Genomic DNA, 22,916 nt, shown 5'->3' with positions numbered 1-22,916 from the left:
TAAGTAATGGGAACATTTACTTTGAAAATGGTATAAATTACTAAAGCCAGGCATAAGACACCAGCTCCTATAGCAGATTTCACTGTGACTAAAGATCACAACCAGCTGTAAGCACAAATGAATTAGTCCCCAACTAAAAGGTATGTCTTTAAGTACTTCCTCAAGTGTTCAGCTTAAAATGCTCTAAAGTTTATTCAAAATCCAAGGCCTCACCTCTAGACCTATGGAATCAGACTCTCCGAGGAACTACGGAATTCCACATGTTTGACAAATTCTTATGATCAGAAACGTTTGGAAAACACTGTTGATGGACCTTAAAAGAGTTACAAAATTTTGGAGCAGGCTCTCTGGAGCACGCACTTGCCTTTTTCCCCCCTCTCAGGCATGCATCTTTACTTTTCTCTCCTAAACTCTAAGGGTCCCCACAAGACTTGCAACCAGGGAAGCAATGGGCAGCAGCAGTTCATCCAGGACTAACACCATGAACCCGTCTCCAAGGCCCCTTCTCTCTTTTCAGGGAGCTAATAGCAGCTCTGCCTTGGCTCACTTCTATAACGTTTATAGGGAACCAAAGCAGAGTAGCACCTAGGCTCTCTCCTTTCGCTTCTTCTACCCTAAGTCCTTTGTTTCACAGTCCCCAGCTTTAATAAATGTACTCTGAAAGTTACACACACACATTTTGGAGATGGCATAAATACAATAGTTACACCTTCACACTTAGACCTTTGTATTTTCCCATGACTCCACTGGGATTACGCTTGTTAAACAATGATAATGGCAAAAGATCTGATTCAAAATCATCTCTGCTCAGATTGTGTTCTTTTTTTGCCAGTGATATTCCATGTGGAACCAGGAGGGGGGTGGGGAATGAAAGTATTAACTCATAGTTCAGTTTTCAGTTTCTCATACAAATCCTCTTGGTCAATCATATCTGTGTGCCCGTTCCAGCGATGATAGGCGAGGAGAGCGGCATTGTGGGCTGCAATGGCACTCATTTCCATGGCACTTGCTGCACACTCCATGGCATTGAGGTAATAGAGTCGATCATGGAGTATGATGGAGGAGCATTTCTCTGGAGGCTTATAGTGAGGATATGCATGCCAGTGCTGCTTCACAGCATATTCATAGGACAAAAAGAGCTTTAAAAGTTGCTCCTTAGTAAGAGTTTCCGGGGAAAAGGCCTTCCAAACAAAAGCTCCATCTGTTGATGGTTGAGCATTATTATTTTCTCTTACAGAGGACACAATTCCAATGCTATTGATAAACAAGTGTGAATTGTCAGTGGTTAAGATTGTACTGAGACCAAGTTCATCTAAAGCTCTGGAGTTAAAAGAAGATGAATTCAACTTTCCCTTAATAAAAGTTGCCACTATTTGTTGGTAGTGTTGATGGAATTCCTCAATTGGAGGATCAAAGTTGAGAAAAGTTATATTGGACATTTTTCGATTCAATGGAGTGGCCACCAAGACGATGTCATAAAAGTCTGAACGGGTCTCAGATCCAGTTTGGTAGACCACTTGATACATTTTTGTGGGGTTTCCTAGAAGAAATAAGCATACATTTCTTTAGTGTTTCTAACATACTATGTTTTATGCCTACTAAAAATAATTCTATATCTTCTTAATTGTTTATAATCCTAAGGAATTAAAAACTTTATCCAGCCCTAGCTGATTTGGCTCAGTGGATAGAGTGTCAGCCTTCATACTGAAAGGTTCGAGTCCAGTCAAGGACTTATGCCCAGGTTGTGGGCCTGATCTCCAGTGGGAGGCGTGCAGGAGGCAGCCGATCGATTATTCTCTCTCATCATTGATGTTTCTATTTCTCTCTCCATTACTCTCTGAAATCAATAAAAATATTTTTTTTTTTAAACTTGATCCAGCCGAAACCGGTTTGGCTCAATGGATAGGCACATGTGTCAAACACAAGGCCCGCGGGCCAAATCCGTCCAGCCAGGCCTTGCAATGTGGCCCGCACCTCGCTGTCATCACTGCACTCCGCTGCGTTTCCATCACAATGACAGTTTATGACTGTTCAGTAAACCATTCAGCCCGTGATTTAGGCTGGATTTTAGATTTTGGCCCCTTCTCTGATTGAGTTCGACACCCCTAGGATAGAGCGTCAACTTGGGGACTGAGAGATCCCGGGTTCGATTCCGGTCAAGGGCATGTACCTTGGTTGTGGGCATATCCCCGGTAGGGGCTGTGCAAGAGGCAGCTGATTGATGACTCTCTCTCATCGATGTTTCTAGCTCTCTAGCTCTCTCCCTTCCTCTCTGTACAAAATCAATAAAAATATATTTTAAAAAAAAGAAAAAAAAAAAAACTTGATCCAATGAACTCATAAATAAGTGAACAACAATTTGATGTTTCTATCACTCTCTCAAAAAAAAAAAAAAAAAAAAAGACTTTTACCTATTAGGATAACTGTCCCAAACTGAGGCCAATTTCCTACTCAGAATAAAAATAATACAAGTACAAAATAAGAAAATTTTACTTTTGAGAATGGAATTTTTTAAATCCAAGGAATCATGCCACTATACTCAAGTACATTTAGGAGTATTTCCACATGGCACAACACATACAATTTAAAATTCCATCATTTGGAACTGAGTGAGAAATGAAGGAAGGGAGGTTTTTCTCCCTGAGCAATTGTTTTCTACAGGGGAAATCAGGAACAATAAAATAGAAATGCAAGCTCACCTGTCTGCTTGGTTCTTGTTTTCTCTATGTACATGACTGAGCCAGATATAAGGTTGCTTTTGGAAGCCTGAAGGAGCCTTGAACAAACAAGTTTATTGCCACCTTCTATTGCCCAAAGGCCAGAATCAGCACCAGCTAGGGACACTGCCCCTGTCAGCATTAGGAAAAAACGTGATTTAATTCTAACTCTGTAAGGAGCCTCCACCCACTCTCCCTTCCCAATTAGGTGAGTTCTGCTCCCAATGTCTCCACACATTGCCAAATGGCCCCTAGGGGCAAAGTCTCCTCCAGGTGAAAACCATTCCACTAATGAAAACTAAGGACACTCTCCCCATAAAAAATGCATATCTACATTTACACAATTTTCGCCAACAACGCCTGAGGTTTCACAGAGAAAGGTATCTTCTCCAACTCATGGCTCAGGTCAGAAGTAACCATAACATCTGGTATGCCCCTGGTGAACCAATTCTATAACCTTTCCAAGCACTGGCTTACCTACAAAGCCATTGATGTCCATGCTTTGGCCATAATTGACCCTATTGATGGGAGCAATCATTTCATCAAGGAATTTCTCAGAGAAACCTGCTTTCTGTAAGGTTTCGAGAAATGTCCGGTTAAGCATTCCAAGGAAGTCGTCCCCTCCTAGAGAATGCAGTAAGTTTTCTACACTACTGAAGGCATAGTCATGAGACTGGTAGCGGTAGATCCTTTTAAAAAAGAGAGAGAAATGACCATTACACATCAAACAAAATAGGGGCAAAAGGGTGCATAAGTAAAGGAAATAGCATCATAAGAATCACTGACTTTCATGTTTCTCTTTGATGGGATCCTACTTATCACTCCACATCATCAGCAGGTGCGAGTGGGGCGGGCTCAGTCAGCACATGGGAGAGGCAGTGGGAGCCCGGCAGAAAGGGGACCAGGGGCCACAGTGGGAGTGGCCAGGCGGGGGTGCAGAGGATGGGCCAAGACCCACACCTGTGCCCACTGCAGCCTTGCAGCCTACAGTTCCTTTTAAGGTACATAAATTTGTGCACTGGGCCCCTAGTGCTCTACATATTACTCCCTAATATTGTACTACCTCTTCCCTCCAACTGGAATACAGTTCCCATTCCTAAACAGAGAACAGCTACGCTTCCTTCAGAGCTTGAATCACACCTCCTCTGCCAAGTGTTGCCCAACCTCTCAGTCCACAGTGATGTCATCTCCACAAATCCCATAAAACTTAGCACCTATAAGGGTAGCCAAAGGAGGTACACACAAGGCCAAAAGTGGTAAGGAATTATAAATTTATTAGGTCATCTGGAAAACTAGATGGGCTGAGCCCCAAAATGACACCAGCACCCAAGGATGGGAAGTCAGAGGTTTTAAAGGACTCTAGGCGGGCTTTTTCGGCAGGGAACTATCTGGATGGGTCTGGATCCTGGGAAAGATAATGGTCTTAGCAAGTGAAATGTGACCTAAGTGAAAGGGAAGGTTGGTTGTGAAGTGATCTAAAGGTCAGTTCCTAGGCCCTAACCGGTTTGGCTCAGTGGGTAGAGCATCAGCCTGCAGACTGAAAGGTCCCAGGTTCAATTCTGGCCAAGGACATGTACCTTAGTTGCGGGCACATCCCCAATAGGTTTGCAGGAGGCAGCTGGTTGATGTTTCTAACTCTCTATCCCTATCCCTTCCTCTCCATAAAAAATCAATAAAATGCTTTTTTTTAAAAAATTAAAAAAGAATATAAAGGTCAGTTCCCAAGGGAGGGAGTATCTAATGATTTAATTTTCAGAAAATATCACCTGACATATCTCTGTATTTTATGGACTTAAAAGAATGTCCACATAAATTAGTTCATGCAGTAATTCAATACATAATTTTTCAGATTCCAAGTGTTACAAAAATGAGAAAGACATGGTTCCTTTCCTTCAAGAAGCTTATAGTTAGGAACAGGTAATAAGGAACAGGCACAAATATATAAAAAAAGGAAAAAATAAGTGCCAAAGAAATACATTTATCAATGATCAAGGGAAGAGTTTTACATCAACTATCTTCTCCAAAATAAACTGTAAATTTTTAGAGAGTAGGGGACAATATCATATCCATTTTATTTTTATTTTTATTAATATATTTTATTGATTTTTTACAGAGAGGAAGGGAGAGGGATAGAGAATTAGAAACATCGATCAGCTGCCTCCTGCACACCTCCCACAGGGGATGTGCCTGCAACCAATGTACATGCCCTTGACTGGAATCAAACCTGGGACCTTTCAGTCCACAGGCTGACGCTCTATCCTAGGGGTGTCGAACTCAATCAGAGAAGGGGCCAAAATCTAAAATCCAGCCTAAATCGCGGGCCGAATGGTTTACTGAACAGTCATAAACTGTCATTGTGATGGAAACACAGCGGAGTGCAGTGATGACAGCGCGGTGCGGGCCACATTGCAAGGCCTGGCGGGACGGATTTGGCCCGCGGGCCTTGTGTTTGACACATGTGCTCTATCCACTGAGCCAAACCAGTTAGGGCTCATTTTAATATTACCTACTGTCTACCAGTGAACTGTACAAAATGTTGAATAAGCCGAAACCGGTTTGGCTCAATGGATAGAGCGTCGGCTTGGGGACTGAAAGGTCCCGGTTTGATTCCGGTCAAGGGCATGTACCTTGGTTGCAGGCACATCCCCGGTAGGGGGTGTGCAAGAGGCAGCTGGTTGATGTTTCTCTCTCATCGACATTTCTAGTTCTCTATCCCTCTCCCTTCCTCTATGTAAAAAATCAATAAAATATATTTAAAAAAAAAAAAAAAAAAAAAGGTTGCCAGTTCAATTCCAAGTCAGGGAATCAACCAATGAATAATACATAAATGAACTGAACAACAATGCGATGTTTCTTTCTCTCTCTATCTACCTATCTTCTCTCTCTTTCAAATTAATAATTTTTTTTTTTAATTTTTAATCAACTAATGAGCCCTAGCTGGTTTGGCTCAGTGGACAGAGCGTAGGCCTGCAGACTGAAGGGTCCCAAGTTTGATTCCGGTCAAGGACACATGCCTGGGTTGCTGGCTCGATCCCAGTGGGGGGCAGCCAATCAATGATTCTCTCTCATCATTGATGTTTCTATCTCTCTCTCCCTCTCCCTTTCTCTCTAAAATCAATAATGTATATTTTTTTAAATCAACTAATGAATGCATGAATGGATGGAGCAACACCCTTCCTCTCTTGTCTCTAAAATCAATAAATTTTAAAAAGGAACAAATTATACATACAGATCTCTGTCTCTTTCCCTTTCTCCCTCTCTCTCTCAAATCAATCAATAAATAAAAATTTATTTAAAGTAAACCAGCATAAAAATTAGCTCATGCCTACAGCCTTAAAAGAAATAGGTTGCATTTTTCAAAATTGCACTCGTTATCTTATGTTATTTTTCCCAATTATCAAAGCAATGTGCGTTCATACACACAGATGACTTTGAAAATACAGAACAACATAAAAAAATAAAATAAAGAAAAAAAAAGAGGCACTCCCAGAACAGTGCTGAAATTTATTAACAATTTAAATTCTTAGGGCACAGAACTGATACCCTACCTCAGGTTGCTGGCTCACTAAAACGTCATGTCACAATTAAAGCCCACTTTTCTGATCCTTTCTACAAGCTCTTATACACATGACCTCACCCATCTGATCCATAACACCAGCACAGTGAAGTGACTAAGAGTGAGGACTGGAGTCAGCCTGCTTGGGTAGAATCTCTGGGTAGAATCTACCACTAATAGGTGGGTATACTTGCACACTTGAAACTCCACCTTCCATATCTGTAAAAAGAAGCTAATAAATAGTACCTTCCTAGAGAGCTGTTGTGAGAATTCAAGTTAACATTTGTAGAGCTTTTAAGAGTGTCTAGCAATACTAAACAAGCATTTGCAAAATACATTTTCAGAAGCAAAAATAAGCTACCCTTTTAATTTCCAAGTGGGTAAATGGTCTGCGCATTTTAGACAAAACTTTTTGCCTGCCTTGGCCAGCTTGGCTCAGTGGATAGAGCAATAGCCTGTGGACTGCAGGGTCCTAGGTTCGATTCCGGCCAAGGGCTCATGCCTGGGTTGCAGGTTTGATCCCCAGTCGGGGGCTTGCAGAAAGCAGCCAATCAATGATCCTCTCTCATCACTGATGTTTCTAACTCTCTTTCTCCTTTCCTCTCTGAAATCAATAAAGAAATATGTTTTTTTAAAAAACAAAACTTTTTGCCTAACAAAGAAGCCTTCCAGTTAGGTAGAGAACTGTTCCAAGAAACCATAATTCCTACTGATCATCTAACCAAAAGGTCTTAGGGTTAAATGGAAGGGGAAAATATTACCTCATAAACTTGTCTAATACATCCTCTACCCACATGTGCATTCGAAGGGGCTGAAATCCATACTGCCAGATTAGTTTAATTATGTTAATTATAAACCAGCTGCTCTCCTCAAACACCAGAGTATCTCCGTTAGAGACCCCTATTAGGCCACCAGAGCTCTGAAGAGTAGAGAGACCTGCAAAAACAGAAAGGGTAGCCAAGTCAGTAGTTTCGATGCTGATCAAAGGAAAGGTTAATCTGAACTTATCGGGGACACTCTGAAATGAATTCCGGGCTTCCCCTTGTTCCCAGGAGATATATCAAAGGAGCACTATCTTTAGAATAAGTGATATGATACGCTCACTACACTGTCCAAACGCAAACTCTCTTAAAGAGGAGGTCATGCAGATATATCAAAATTAGGCTGGCTATTTTTAGTCTGAAGAGACTAAAAAGTCAAAGAAAAAAGCCAGAGTATCAACTAAATTCAACTTAAAAACAGAACTGCCAGACTCGAATCTTTGCAGCATAAGTTGCTCCTGGCATACATCTGCCCTCGTGGAGAAAAAGAGGCTCCGGAAGCATCCACAGAGATGGGGAAGGTAGCTAAGGGAAAGGAGGTTTGCTAGTCTTGTGCAAACACCACTTTGCATAACTGGGTATTTCAGACAACTGGGAGGAGGCCAATATTACCCAATATTCTTTGAGAAAGGAGCCTGCAGAGGCTTGCCAGATTTCCCTCACAACCTGTCCAGCTTCTACGCTGGTAGGGGAGTAGTCAAATTTCTGGTTTCTAAGCACATGTCTGCACCCATAGCTGTGAGTGACTTGAAGCCGGACACAAGCCTCTGAGTCTCATTTCCCCCTGCTGTAAAATGAGCTCACTGGGTTTCTGCTAACTCAAACCATTCTCTGATTCAACAGAAACCCACAGGTTGAAGAAATGACAACAGCAACCATCCCCATTACCCCCCCACACACACACACCATGGCTGTAATTCCAGATAACTTAAGATACTGAGAACTAGTGTCCCCTTACAGGAGAGTGCCTCCTAACCAAGGCAGTACCAACTGCTAGAAGGAAAGTGAGGCAACAGTTTCACCAGCTTGTCTGTAAAAGACAACAAGCAAAGTGGAAAAGTTTCAGTTCCCCATCGGACAGAAATATCCGTGGATGGTCACACAGAAAGCTGCGCGGCTCTGAGAGCCAACTACGTACCCAGGTCCTTGACAAAACGCTTCATGTGCAGATTTAAAGGGTGGATGACAGAGCCTCCAGCTTCATACTCTTGCCCCTGTAAGGTAATGGTGGCCAGGCGGCCCCCCACCTCGCCTCTTTCAAACAGGTCAATCTTCACATCTTTCCCAAATTTCTGCCGCAGGTAGTAGGCTGCCGAAGTGCCACCAATTCCAGCTCCAATTATGGCTATGGAGGGGGGAAAGGAACTTTATTTCACTCTTACCAGCTTTGTGGGTTTTGTTGTTTTTGAAAGACCATGAAGCAAGAACAGAGGTTACTTAAGGCTATTCTGAACAATTTAGGGAAGCCTGTAGATAGGGGAAGGCCAGAAAGAGTTGCAGTGAAGATATTATAGTATTCTGAATCTGGACACAAACACTGAACCTCCCACAAAAGGGGCAGTAAGTGAACTTGCAAACTGACATTAACTCGCCAGATGTCCCCAAAGATCCTAACAGTTCTTTGTGGAGCTATCCATGGGCCTGCACCACCTTTTTCTTTTCTTTTCTTTTTGCCCAACTCATGGCAGCAGAGGAGATGGGTCTGTCCAGCATACATTCTCAACAAAGTGGCCGCCATTTTTTTGCCTCGATTTGTTGTTTCATTCGTGTAGGCAGGGCAACGACCCCGGCCAAAGAGCCGTTTTAAAGGGACTAAGAAACAAAGCAAAGCAAAAACGGACAGGAAGCAAACACACAAAAACGACTGAAAGCAAGAGAGAGTGGATCATTTCAGCTGTGTAGTAATCCCAGGCAGGGACATTGTGCAAGCCAGGGGGGCCCTGAGAGCAGCAGGCCTGCTGCAGCAAAGCTTCAAGCAGAGGGAAGGGCCGCGGCCGGGGTCAGCGCGTTTTCCCCGCTCCATGTGCTGCGCCGGCGGCGTGCGCCTGTCACCTGCAGGGCGCCCGCGGCCTGTGGCTCCAGGACCAACCAGAAGGCCGGCCTCCGCAAGGGGCAGCAGGGGAGGGGGCGAGAGGGCGCACGGTCTCCCCCTCCCACCGCCAGGCTCCCGAGACCTGGGCTGCAGCAGGGACGCCCGGAAGGTGCCTGCCCGCCCCCTAGGGTCCCCCTTCCACGGCCCGTTCCTCCTCCAGTGGGCACACCCCCACGCCCGCCGCGCTCCGGGGCCCCGAAAACGACCCGGAGACCGCGAACCGGCAAGATCACCGGCGCGGAGGGCTCAGCCCGCGCGTCCCGGTCAGTGCGGGGCCTGGCGCCCCGGGCAGCGGCCGCCCGGCGCGGGGCGGTCCCGCACCGCCTCCCGCGCCGCCCCGCGCTCGCCTACCGATCCTGTCCGGCGGGGCCCGCAGCCCGGCGCCCCCGGGGCACGCCCAGCTGCACAGCAGCAGCCCCAGCCCCAGGAGCGAAGGGGTGAGCTCCCCCGCGGCGCGGCCCATGTCTCCCCGATCGCTGCCCTCGGGAGCCCCAGAGCGCCACTCTGAGCTCCGGCCCGCGGCTGCGCGGCGGCGAGCTCCGCGCCCCGCCCCCGGGCCCGCCCCCTCTCCCCTCTCCTCCCCGCACCCCACCTCACCCCTATCCCCTTAGCCAGCTCCCTGACACCTCTCAGTTCCACCCATCCCTTCCAGGGACTCCAAAAAGTCTACCCACCCTACTTCAAGGAGACACCAAAGGCACCCAGCTCCCCCAGCTCCCCTTCCTTCCCATCTGTTTGGACAAAACACCTTATTTCTTCACTCAGATCCTCCTCTGTACCTTTAACCACTCTCTCTCAAACACCGCTAATCCCTGTCTAAAACAGACCAGGGGAGTTCCAAATACTTTTTTTTTTTTTTTAAGATATTTTATTTATTTATTTTTACAGAGGGGAAGGGAGAGGGATAGAGAGCCAGAAACATGGATGGGAGAGAAACATAGACCAGCTGCCTCCTACACACACCCCCACCGGGGATGTGCCCGCAACCAAGGTACATGCCCTTGACTGGAATCAAACCTGGGACCTTTCAGTCCGCAGACCGACGCTCTATCCACTGAGCCAAACTGGTTTTGTCTCCAAATACTTATTGGTCACTAGGTCCCGGGGATTGTTAGGTAACAGATGAATGGGTAAATGATGTTAATTGAAAGGGACAATGAGGGCGACCTAGCATGGGCTCCAAGGTGAAGGAAGGGAAGAATAGTGTACCCAAATATAGGGTGGAACATTATATGCAAAGCTTTAAGAAGAATGACCTGTAGCTATGGTCCTGTATTGTTAGGTGAGAAAACTGGTGGCTGAGTGAAGGGTACTATACGATCCCATTTCCGTAATTAAAATACCCCACCCATCCAGACACCCAAAAAGGAAATAAAAATCAGTATATGAATATGAGGAACAGTATAGGGGGAGGGAAAATAAGTTGAGTAAAAGAAAGGTTGAAGCTTTTTCATAATAGGATTGCCACCAGAACACAGGTGTGATGAAAACCATTCCTACATCAAAGCCAAAATGGGAAAGGAAAAGACTCATTTCAACTTTGTCATGAGGGAACAGGTCGATTCTGGTAAGCCTATCACTACTGGCCATTCTGATCTATAAATGTGGTGGGAATGACAAAAGAACTATTGAACATTTTTGAGAAGGAGGCTGCTGAGATAGAAAAGGGCTCCTTCGCCGGGACCGGTTTGGCTCAGTGGATAGAGCATCGGCCTGCGGACTTAAAGGTCCCGGGTTCGATTCCGGTCAAGGGCATGTACCTTGGTTGCGGGCACATCCCCAGTGGGGGGTGTGCAAGAGGCAGCTGGTCAATGTTTCTCTCTCATCGACGTTTCTAACTCTCTGTCCCTCTCAATTCCTCTCTGTGTAAAATCAATAAAATATATTTAAAAAAAAAAAAAAAAAAGGGCTCCTTCAAGTATGCCTGGGTCTTGGTTAAATGAAAACTAAACATGGGCATGGTATCACCGTTGGTATCTCCCTGTGGAAATTTGAGACCAGCAAGTATTATGTGACCAGGACACAGAGACTTTATCAAAAACATGATTATAAGCACATCTCAGGTTGACTGTGCTGCTATTGGTGTTGGTGAGTTTAAAGCAGGTATCTCCAAGAATAGGCAGATCGGGGAGCGCGCCTTTCTGGTTCACACACTGGGTACGAAACCACTGATGGTTGCTGTTAGCAAAATGGACTCCACTGAGCTGCCCTACAGCCTGAAAGATGTGAGGAAATTGTTAAAGAAGTCAGGATCTACATTAAGAAAATTGGCTACAACGCTGACACAGTAGCATTTGTGCCAATTTCTAGTTGGAATGTTGACAACATGCTGGAGCCAAGTGCTAATTTGCCTTGGTTGAAGGGATGAAAAGTCACCCGTAAAGATAGCAATGTCAGTGGAACCACAATGCTTGAAGCTGTGGATTGCATCCTATCACCAGCTCATCCAACTGACAAGCCCCTGTGTATGCCACCTTAGGATGTCTTTAAAACTGGTAGTATTGGTACTGTCTTGTGGGTCTATTGGAGAATGATGTTCTTAGATCCAGCATAGTGACCATCTTTGCTCCACTCAGTGTTACACTGAAATAAAGTCTGTTGAAATGCATCATGAAACTTTTAATGAAGCTCTTCCTGGGGACAATGTGGGCTTCAATGTCAAGAACATGTCTATCAAATGTGGCACTCACCATTGGAAGCCTCTGGCTGCTCAGTTCGTGTGATTATCCTGAACCATCCAGACCTGATTAGTGTTGGATATGCACCTGTGCTGGATTGTCACAGCTCACATTGCTTGCAAATTTGCTGAGTCAAAAGAGGTCGACTGTCATTCTGGAAAAAAAGCTGGAATATGGCCCATTGTTTTTTAAATCTGGTGATGCTGCCATCATCGATATGGTTCCTAGCAAGCCCAGAGAGCTTCTCTGACTATCCTCCTCTGGGCCGTTTTGCTATAGGTGTCATCAAAGCTGTAGATGAGAAGGCAGCTGGAAGTGGCAAAGACAGCAAGCCTCCCCAGAAAGCTCAGAAGGCTAAATGAATATTATCTTTAATATCCGCCACCCCAGTCTTAGTGGTGGAAGAGCGGTCTCAGAACAGTTTATCTCAATTGGCCATTTAAGTGTAATACAGTAGTAAAAGACTGGTTAATGATTACAATGCATCCTAAACCCTTCAGAAGGAAAGAATGTTTTGTGAATCATTTGGAGTGTGTGAGGGGGAGCAGTTTTTAAATTATTAGTTTTTTTTAATTTGTACTTTTTAATGGAAACAACTTGACTAAAAATCTGTTGCAGATTTTTTTTTATTTTTTTTTTGAGAGAGAGAAACATCAGTGTGAGAGTGAAACATCTGATTGGCCACCTCCTGCTGCATGCCCCTACTAGGGATGGAGTCCACAATTGGAGTACATACCTTGCCCAGGAAACCAACAGGCAAACTTTCTGTGCACAGGATGATGGTCAACCAACTGAGCCAGCACATGGGCCAGGGCTGTCACAGAATTTTGAGATCCATTAAAACAATGAGAAACGTGTGTGTGTGTGTGTGTGTGTGTGTGTGTGTGTGTTTAATTTATTGATTTGAGAGTGAGAGAGAAAGGGAGGGAGAAAAACATTGATTTGTTTCCCACTTATGTATGCATTCATTGGTTGATCAAACCCACAATGTTGAAACTGGGTGGTTTTTGGTCAACACTAACTTTCTATGTACTACTTAAGTAAAAGACTTAAGAGTTGCCCATAACCTATGTTTGATGTTATATCTGCTGATACTTTAGAACTAGATAATTCAGTTGTTGTTGTTTTCGGGGTGGGAACTTTGCTTTTTTCCATTTTGTCTTAAGGGGTGGAATCTGGTTACATAGCAAAAGCTATAAAAAGGTTCTATTGGTACAACACTAAATAAGGTTAGGACAAATAAGCCAAGAATAACTAGTTTATAAAGGTAAAATTCTGTTATGTTCAAGTTCATAGGTTGCATATAAAATGTTGTAGCTACATCAATATTAAATAAATTTGTTGGTATGTCAAATTTTAGTTGAATGTGAATTCATATTTACAAATACTGAGGTAGTTTAAAGAACCTAAAATGAGGTTTAAATAGTATTGAGCATTGTCTTGCTATAATTCATTGTATCCGGATTCTAAGGAAAATCAATTATACTGAAAAGAAAAGTTGAACTTAGAGAAAAGGAAGTAGAAAATTCAGTGCAGCCAAAACCAGTTTGGCTCAATGGATAGAGCGTTGGCTTGGGGACTGAAAGGTCCCGGGTTTGATTCCGGTCAAGGGCATGTACCTTGGTTGCAGGCATATCCCCAGTAGGGGGTGTGCAAGAGGCAGCTGATCGATGACTCTCTCTCATCGATGTTTCTAACTCTCTCTCTCTCCCTTACTCTCTGTACAAAATCAATAAAATATATTAAAAAAAAAAAAAAAAGAAAGAAAATTAAGTGCAAAAAAAAAAAAAAACACCCACATTTATTTACTGGACAAATATTTACTGAGTTCCTTCTAAGTGACAGGAAATACTCTAGGTCAGCGTTTTTCAACCGTGCCGCGAGATGTTGCCTGGTGTGCCGTAGGTGCAGACAAGACAAGAATTTTATAATTTTTCACTATTTTGTTTACTTAATATTTCATAATAAAGTAATTATAAAATACTTTCTTTGTGTTTATTTGATTCCTATTCAAGAGAATTACTTTATATATAGTCAATATAGGCACAGAGTTAAATTTTTTAACATTTTCTAATGGTGGTGTGCCTCGTGATTTTTTTCATGAAACAAGTGTGCCTTTGCCCAAAAAAGGTTGAAAAACACTGCTCTAGGTGAATGAGAAAAATCAGTGAATAAAACCAATTTTTAAAAATATTTATTCTAATGAAGCTGACATTCTAGTGAGGGGAGACAGATGGTAATTAAAATATGTAAGTAAATTATGTAATATATAGAATGGGGTATGAGAAATGGGAATGAGTTGCAATTGTAAATATGATGGCAGGGTAGTAGGCCTTATTAAGTTGGATGCCATTTGAGCAAAGCTTGGAGCAAGTGAGGGGAGTAGACCAGGCAAATATCTGGGGAAAGAACTTCCCAGGCAAGAAGAACTTCTGGTGTGTTTAAGGAACAGCAAGGAGGCCAGTGGAGCAGAGTAAGGAAGAGAAAGTGGAAGTGTTAACGAATAAAATGCAAGTCATACAAGAAAGAAACACTTATGCCGAAACCGATTTTGTTCAGTGGATAGAGCATTGGCCTGCAGACTGAAGGGTCCCAGGTTCGATTCCGGTCAAGGGCATATGCCTTCGTTGTGGGCACATCCAGTGTGCAGAAGGTGGCTGATTGATGTCTCTCTCTCATCAATGTTTTTAACTTTCTATCCCTCTACCTTCTTCTCTGTAAAAAATCAATAAAAGATATTTTAAAAAATAAAAGAAGAAAGAAACACTTCTACTTACTAGTAAGAACATGAAAATACAAAGATTAAGCCCTCTTTTTAAAATTTCTTTATTGATTAAGATATTATATATGTGTCCTTATCCCCCCATTGTCCCTCCACCCCCCTCTTTTGCACTACATCTAGAAATTACAAAGAAAGAACTATACTATGTGTCTTTTACTTTCCTATTTTCAAATTACATTATGCCCACAATATGTCAGTGCATTAAGCCTGACTAGGCCCTCAATTTCTGTTGGTTGATTGGAATTGGCATTTAAATCACCTTAACAAGTATCATATTTAGGAAATTTCATTTCTGCTACTGAAACCTTGGAAAGGAATTTACTGAAAGGACACAGTGAAGAGATAGTGTAAAAGACTTGCAAAGTGGGAGAAGTGGGAGGTGGATTACAGGCTGTCTTATTCTGCACTCTTGGCCTTTTAAAATAATACTGCTACTGAATGAAATTCAAAAAGATTTTTTTAAATATTTATTTTTATTGTTTAAAATATTACATATGTCTCCTTTTAAAAAGTTTCTTTTTAATCATGGGGGGAAATGTTACCTCATATATAATGGGTAGTAATAAGGTAATATAACAAACATTTATTCAAGAGTGTTGCTTAAAAAAGCAGTCTCTCTAGGAAGCAAAACACTAAGATTCTCTCCTTCAGCAAACTCTAGCCCAGCTTCTCTCCGAGGCCTCCTCTTGATTAGGCCTCAACTTTGGCCTATAAAGATGAAAAAACAACTGACAGTTTCTAACAGCTCAAAGCAGCCTCCTTGCAATAGCCTTAGCACCCCTAACAGTGCCTGTCTGAGAAAACTCAAGGTTCCCCAAATTATTGACTGCTTGTCCCACCCAACACATGAAGATAGTGCCCTGTGTCACAATCCCCAATACCCCAAACCCCCATCCCGTCTTGATTTTTGTGATCTTTTACTTCCCTGACTTTACTGGCCCCTGCTCACCCCCCCTCCCTATTTCTTCATTCTCCCTTGAAAGGTCCCAGTCACTTCTGTGCAAACCAAAGTTCAGTTCACACTGCACTCTTTTCCCCGTTGTCATAGTATATTATGATTACAATTTAAACTTTAGCATCTGGCTTTGTTAATCTTTGACAACACTCAAATCTATAATTCTGTCTCTGCTCCGTGTCTTTTTTTCTTCTTTGAAACTACCTTGAAGGACAACCAATGAACACAGAACTCTGGGGAGGGAGGGTCTGTATGGGGGGGGGGGGTAATGGTAAGATATGTACACAGATATAATTTAATTAAAAAAATAAGGGGGAAGAAAAGAAACTACCTTGAAGGAATTCATTTTTATACTATCTTACTTCTTCATATCTCATTTCTTTCTTATTCTAAATAGACTACACATTAATTCTGTCTTAGACAAGACAGGAAATTCAAAAGTGATATAAGAAAATGTAAACATATTTGACTACATAAAAACATTTTAAGATGGCTAAAGAGAGAATTTTAATTCTACAGAAACAGAGTAATCAGTTATAAAAATATACATACCAGCCCTAATTGATTTGGCTCTGTGGATAGAGCATCAGCTTGTGGATTGAAGGGTCCTGGGTTCAATTCCGGTCAGGGGCACATGCCCAGGATGTGGGTTTGAACCTCTTGGGGGTATGCAGAAGGCAGCAGGTCAGTGATTCTCTCTCATCATTGATGTTTCTATCTCTCTCTTCTGACTCATTTGGTTTTAGAGTTCTTATGGCCAATTTGTATTAAATAATTATTTAAAAAATATTTTCCAATGTACATTGAATATGCTAAAAAATGCAAATAAAAAAATTGGGCAATGATCTATAAAAATTTTCCTGGCTCTCAAAAATCTGGTTAACACAAGACAAATTCTTCTAATGAAATTCTTACTTTAAAAAAAATAGATATACATTATAGCTTTTTATTATTTTAATTAAAATTATTGGAGTGACACTGGTTAGTAAAATTGTGTCCACCACCCAAAGTCAAATCTTCTCTCACCATATATTTGATACCCTTTACTCTTCACCTCCTCCCCCTTCCTTTTGGTAACCACCATACTATTGTCTATACGTTTTTGTTTGGAAACTCTTACCTTTTAAAATAAAAAATATTTTAATTGAATCTCTAATACTATTAACAACAAAAAATATTTTTTTAATGAGAATTTTCTATATAGAAAAAAATAGAAACAGCCATTCAATTGTATTTGGGAAGATACATTCCTTATATTAACGAAAAATGGCAAGTTATAAACTCTCAGACTTTTATTTTTAAATAAATAAACAAATCATCCTCCTCTGGGATCAGATGCGTGCTTTCATTTGATCCTAAGATATTTCAGCCAGCCCAACGCTCATCAGCGCCGCTGGTGTAGTGGTATCATGCAAGATTCCCATTCTTGCGACCCGGGTTCGATTCCCGGGCGGCGCATGGCCTCTTTTACTCTCGCTACGAGATAACTTGAGTTGATGAAACCTTTCTTTTTCCGGAAACACAATTTTTAATGTGAATGAAAATGCTTATGCCATAATGTACTGTTGAAACATTCGAGTCTGGAGCGGGAAGACAAAAAAAGTTTCAAAGGACAAAAAGCGAGTCCTGAAGTAGTTAAGCCTTACGCCTGCGCAGTGGGAGACATTCCTAATGTCGGGCGGCGGGGCGTCTGCGCAACAAGTGAACCTACGGATCCGGGAGCCGCTCGCGACCGGAAGGTTGAAAGTGCAGGACTGTTCTGCGCATGCGCGGCCCGGGTCACTCCGCTGGCTGTTCTTAGGCTCCCGGCTCGCCGCCATCTTGTATTGGGGCTTCATTGTTCGCGCTGGGCCGGGCGGTTTAGTGTCATTGCCGCCGGGAGGAGGAGGCGGGATAACCTCCGGTCCGCCGAGAAATCCCGCTATTCTGCAAGCCAGAGCCACTCACACGTTTTGGGAGGTAGTCAAGGGTAGGGAGCTGGACCCAGAGGCGCCGCGGCGACAGCAGCAGCCATGGAGGACGAGATGCCCAAGACTCTGTGAGTCTGAGGCAACCATGAGGGGAGGCGGGATGGTGGTCGCCCCGGAGGGAGGCCTCGGCCCTTCGCTGCCCCCTGAGCTTGTGTGTCCTCCGTGGACGCCGCGGTTACCACGACCCCCTGTCCTTAGCGCACACCTGCCTGCTGAGGGACCGACCCCCCCGGGCTGTGAGAGGACCGACGAGTCGGAGGGCGTGGGGGGCTCAGCCACCAGAGCGAAGCCCTTCACTGCGCACCACAGCCTGGCCTCCGGCCTCGCCACCGGCCCCGGCGCGCTCCGGCCCGGAGGGGACAGTTTTTCATTCAAACCTCTTGTCAGAACGCGGCGAGCCTGCCTTTTGTCCCACGCTTCCCGTCTCCCTTTTCCCGCCCCCACTTCTTCCTCAGCCTCCTTTGGTCTTCACAGCCAACTGCCTTTCCTCTTTGATTTTTCTCCTCAAACTGTTCCCTCCTTCCTTCTCCTCCCCCCCTCCCCCCCATTAATTTTATTGAGGCTGCTTGTACTCGTTTTCAGTGAGTTAAACTTTATTCTCCGCAATTGCCTACTGGAAAAACAGCCAAATGGCTTTTCCTTTGACCTCTCTTTGGATTCACTTCCATAACACTTACTCCCCCCCCAACCAAAGAGCCTAACACCGGACACCCTAAGGATTTTGAAACTGCTTTTGGTGAAAAATGGAAATGTCACCTGGAGATATATATCAGCCGAGAGGCAGTAGACATAATGTATTTTTATCATCGTTTGGTACTTGTTAGGATTGACATGTTGCTGAAGGAGCAGGCAGCTTTTATGAAACGGCGGTTGATAAATACCTTTAACATATATAGTCACCTCTGAATTTTTACACTTAGCGTTAAATTATTTCAGCTTTTCATTGTTGTGTGGTTCTTCTCCCCCCCCCCCCGCCCCCCCAACACCCCCTTCCAGCATCCTCCTTTGTTTTTCAAAGTATGTGGGGAGAGTTGATTCTGTCATTGTTACTTTTCTGGAAAAGAAGGAGAAGTCTGATGAGTCTTTTTACATACCTTTTTTGTTTGAATTCTTATAATACTGACAGTGTGAGAACTCGATGCGTTAAAAACACAATTTTAGGTTTCTGCAACTCTAGACATTAAAGTTGTTACAAAGTACAATGTAATATTTTTTTCATCACCAAAAGTTTCTATGTTGTAATCTACATGAGAAATAATAGTCACGCTTGTTTTCTTAATAGATTAAACTTTTTTTCATAATTTACCTGATAATGTTAGTTACCTTAAGTATCTTTTTAATAGGATGCAGCAATTAGTGCATGACCTTCGTTTTTTTTAAAGATTGTATCTGTAGGTGAATACTCCCTAGAAAACTATTGGCCCATAGAGTTTATGGAAATCTATTTCCTCTTGCCTCTTTGCCAGAAGTATGATAGCCAACAAGCATATTGAGTGACACAGTGCTCATCTTTTATAATGTCTTCAAACTTAAGATTCTTAAATTATTTCAAATTTTTTAATTTCAGAAAATGCCAGAAAAATCTGGGATCTTAACCTTTTTAGCATGTTGATTTGGGAATATCAAATAATGAAGACAACTTCACCTTTCTCAGGCCATTCTACAAAAGCAGTGCAGGAAACCAACCATTGCAGGAGGAATAATGAAGGACGTTTTATTCAAACAAATACTTGGAGTGTTTATGATTTGCTAGGTTTCCGTGTAAAGTGTTTTACCTGTTTGTTTAATCCTCTCAGAACTCTGCAGTAAATGGGTCTATTTTGCAGCTGGAGAAAAGCCAAAGTCACCCAAGTTCATAAACTTTTTTGTTCATTTTCCTGCAACTCTTCTGTCCTCAGCTCTTAGCTCTTACATGTATGACTTATTTTGACATGTATACTTCACTAGAACACCCCATCTAAGAACCTTTTCTGCAGAGGAGTCCAAGCTCTAACATGTCCTGCTACCCTGTTTCCACGAAAATAAGACAGTGTCTTATTAATTTTCACTCTCAAAGATGCGCTAGGTCTTATTTTCAGGGGATGTCTTATTTTTCCATGAAGAAGAATACGGTACACATTTATTGTTAAATGAAAATAAAGGAAATTTATTACCTGTATATGGTACGGTAGTACGGTAGTTATCTACACAAACCAGACAAACTGTGAATCCTACAGTATCAAGAATTTACTCATTTATTGAATGACAATCATGTCATCATCTTCTGGAACATCATCATAACAATCCAATTCCTGAATTTCCTGGTGAATTTCTTGTGACTCCATTTCTTTCAGAATCAGTGGACCAAATCTCTCATGTTTAACCTAGGGGGGGCCTTATTTTTTTTTGGGGGGGATGTCTTATTCACTCAGAAGGAAACCTTTAAGTAGGTCTTATTTTCAGAGGATGTCTTATTTTCGGGGAAACAGTATCTGCTCTGCTTCTACAACCTTCAACCAAAGCTCCTATTCTTCCAGGGAGCCCAATCTAATATGAGTAGCTGCTAACCCCTAAATTTTCCCAGCAGTGTTTTTACTTTTAATATAAAATGTTTGTTTTAATGATTCTAAGAAGTCAAGGGCTTTTAATACATTCTTAGCACAGTATCTGATTTGTGGTAAGTGGTGAATAAATTTGTTTAAATTTATTTGTTTAAATTTAAACAAATAAATTTGTTTAAATTTATTCACCACTTACCACAAATACAATTCCAAGCAGTGAACCCAGATATTACTCATTCTTGGAGGTAAGATATTGTCTGAATCTCAGTATCATCCATGGCACCTAAATGGTTCAAAGCAAGCATGTCAAACTCAAAGGCTAACCCAGCTAAATAAGGTTTAAGTTTATGTGGGCTGCAAAAAAACAAAAGCTTCAATTTTCATAGAAACATGGGTTTATTTTGATAGAGACATGCTGAATACAAAGGGCTGAAATAAATGAGTAATCATTAACAGAATAATATAACATTTTAATAAAAATTAATATTTTTTGTTGAACATTAACTTACTAGACACTGAGTAACTGCACAAATAAGTATAATGAAATAAACCTATTTTTCTCCTCCAAAAAAGAAATATTTCCTATTGTGCACACCAAACAAGTCAGTACAAGACTTATATACAATACAAGACTAATGAAGTAGCAGTCAGCTGCTAAAATATTTGCTGCTAGTGTTAATGGAGAGAAATGGTGCACCTGCACGTAAGGCAAATGAATGCAACATGATTATAGTTAGCAGTCATTAGCAAATGTTGTAGTTCCTTATTAATAATTATGTATAACAGGATATTATAAAAATAAGTTAAGAAATTTTTATTAAGACATTTTTTACATACTATTGGCGCTGCAAAAATATTAGTTGTGGGCCACATGCAGCCCCACGGGTTGTGAGTTTGACATACTTGGCTCAGAGACTGCCTTCGTTTTCAGCAAATTAGTGTTCAGAATCACCTTGTTAAGTTAGAAATTGCCAATATTCAGTTTCTTGTCAGCAATACTTTTGAAATATATTGTGAGAAGTGGGTTGATTCTGGAGATATTTTGAAAGTAGAGCAACAGCAATTACCAGTGGTTTGTATGTGGGATGTGAGAATGAAGTCAACAATAAGGTTTGTTTACCAATGTGTAATTTCAGTCATTTAAAATGATAGTTTGTTGCAGAATGTAAGTAAAAATGAGAACAATTTTGAGATCATGAATATCTAGGATGTCTTCAGGCATAGTATTAGATACATTTGTTCAAGCTGGTTTGTAAATATAGCCTGATCTCCAAGTGAAGGTGTCGAAGGTGATAACATAAGAGGGTTTCAGCTATCATACAGACTATCTTTTGTGAAGAGTAAACAGTTGTTTAATAGTAAAGTTATGATGCTGGTGTAGAATGTGTGTGTATGTATAGGCAACTGTCCATACATAAAGGTTTACAATCCATATGGAAATAATATAATAAGTATTAGCATACTCACAACTGTATACCTATTTTGCCTATATAAATGCTTATATACATATATAAGACTGCAAGAGGGCGTAGGCTGGCTAAGGGACTCGCCCAAGTGCATGAATTTCATGCACTGTGCCTCTAGTATAGTAAAAGTAAAAATATCTTTATCAGATTTATCATTAGCTAAAAACCTATCTTATGTTTTTTATTAAAATTTTCACAGAGGCTTAATATCAAATTCTGCGCTTTTTAGTAAATTTATCTTTATTGTTTAAAGTATAACAGATGTCCCCTTATTTTCCCCCATTGACCTTCTCCACCTACATTTTTATACAATAACTAGAGGCCTGATGCACAAAATTTGTGCAAGAGTAGGCCTTCCTTCCCCCAGCTGCCGGCACCAGCTTCTCTCTGGCATCTGGGACCCAGGCTTACCTCACAGCCCTGGCTTCATCCAGAAGGTCATTCGAAAGGATGTCTGGTTTAATTAGCATATTATAATTTTATTATTATAGATTGTGGCTCAAAACAATGCATCATAACTTTCTGTTTTATAAATGTTTTCTTTAGGTTAAACTTTTAAAAGTTGTAGTAATATGAATTAATGTATGTTTTAGAGTCCAGTTTTATAACTCTCTGAACTTAGTTATCAGCTTCAAAAATATATGTTAAATTGATATAAAATTCTATCCCTGGCAGAATGGCAAGTTTTCATTAATAACTTTTTATTCTGAAAATTTTAAAACAGAAAAGTAACAAAAAATAGTACATCAAAGAGTTACATAACTTTTGTGTGGATTTATCCATTGCTAATAGCTAAATACTCAAAAGTAATTATATGAGAATGCAGTTATCTTTTTTTTTTAACCGTTTGAGAAAACATCATTACACTTTAGGCCTGTTTTACCCTATATTTTCCTTCTGAAAACAAGGGCATTCTCTTAAATAGCCATGATAAACAAGGGCATTCTCTTAAATAGCCATGATAAAATTTTCATATTAAGGAGACTACATTCATACAAATTTTGTTGTTAATCCTCACCTGAGGATATTTTTTCCATTGAGTTTTTGGTTTGGGTTTTTGTTTGTTTGTTTGTTTGTTTGTTTTTTTAGAGAGAGAAGAAGGGAGGGAGAGAAAGGGTGTGAGAGAGACACATCTACTGTTTGCCTCCTGCAAGCACCTAGCCCTGGGGCTGAGGATTGAACCTGCAACCTAAGTATGTTTTCTTTTCTTTTTTTAATATATTTTATTGATTTTGTACAGAGAGGAAGGGAGAGAGACAGAGAGCTAGAAACATCGATGAGAGAGAGTCATCGATCAGCTGCCTCTTGCACACCCCCTACTGGGGATATGCTCGCAACC

At 41.6% G+C, this 22,916-nt stretch overlaps 2 protein-coding genes, 1 non-coding gene and 1 pseudogene across 18 annotated transcripts in view; 3 read left to right on the top strand and 1 right to left on the bottom strand.

The window, feature by feature from the left end:
- Nucleotides 1–373: 373 nt before the first annotated feature.
- On the bottom strand, nt 374–9,707 carry PCYOX1 (prenylcysteine oxidase 1). Its single transcript, XM_036435624.2, has 6 exons — nt 9,538–9,707; nt 8,233–8,439; nt 7,035–7,209; nt 3,195–3,406; nt 2,700–2,849; nt 374–1,540 (listed from the first exon to the last, which is right to left on the bottom strand). Exons 1-6 carry the CDS (start codon nt 9,647–9,649, stop codon nt 882–884), a joined length of 1,515 nt encoding a protein of 504 aa, XP_036291517.1. The 5' UTR covers nt 9,650–9,707; the 3' UTR covers nt 374–881.
- Nucleotides 9,708–10,294: 587 nt separating this feature from the next.
- LOC118717493 lies at nt 10,295–12,333 on the top strand (annotated as a pseudogene).
- Nucleotides 12,334–16,988: 4,655 nt separating this feature from the next.
- Nucleotides 16,989–17,059, top strand: TRNAG-CCC. Its single transcript has one exon. It is a non-coding gene; the product is annotated as a tRNA-Gly (tRNA).
- A 314-nt stretch (nt 17,060–17,373) lies between these two features.
- Nucleotides 17,374–22,916, top strand: part of TIA1 (TIA1 cytotoxic granule associated RNA binding protein) — a 33,454-nt gene continuing 27,911 nt past the window's right edge. For 5 of the 16 annotated variants that reach the window (XM_045580880.1, XM_036435629.2, XM_036435627.2 and 2 more), the window contains exon 1: nt 17,379–17,639. Coding sequence is in view for 12 of the 16 variants with exons in the window: in XM_036435629.2 (XP_036291522.1) it covers nt 17,614–17,639 (26 nt within the window). In the remaining 4 variants the exon portion in view is untranslated. Of the gene's footprint in view, nt 17,640–22,916 lie in introns of all 16 variants that reach the window. The other 11 variants (XR_006741443.1, XM_045580875.1, XM_045580873.1 and 8 more) reach the window with 5 other exon arrangements.

This window comes from Pipistrellus kuhlii, unplaced genomic scaffold, assembly GCF_014108245.1.
Source record: "Pipistrellus kuhlii isolate mPipKuh1 unplaced genomic scaffold, mPipKuh1.p scaffold_m20_p_13, whole genome shotgun sequence".
Taxonomy (NCBI): Eukaryota; Metazoa; Chordata; class Mammalia; order Chiroptera; family Vespertilionidae; genus Pipistrellus; species Pipistrellus kuhlii.
Note: the sequence above shows the minus strand (reverse complement) of the source record. Positions and strands in the feature narration are given on the sequence as shown.

Bases quoted from the DNA above. Each gene is read 5' to 3' on its own strand.
- PCYOX1 (XM_036435624.2), bottom strand. From the start codon at position 9,649: ATGGGCCGCGCCGCGGGGGAGCTCACCCCTTCGCTCCTGGGGCTGGGG. The intron at 3,407-7,034 runs GTAATATTTTCC...CTTTTTTAAAAG, and splicing joins GTATTAGACAAGTTTATGAG to GATCTACCGCTACCAGTCTC. The intron at 2,850-3,194 runs GTAAGCCAGTGC...TAATGCTGACAG, and splicing joins GGACATCAATGGCTTTGTAG to GGGCAGTGTCCCTAGCTGGT.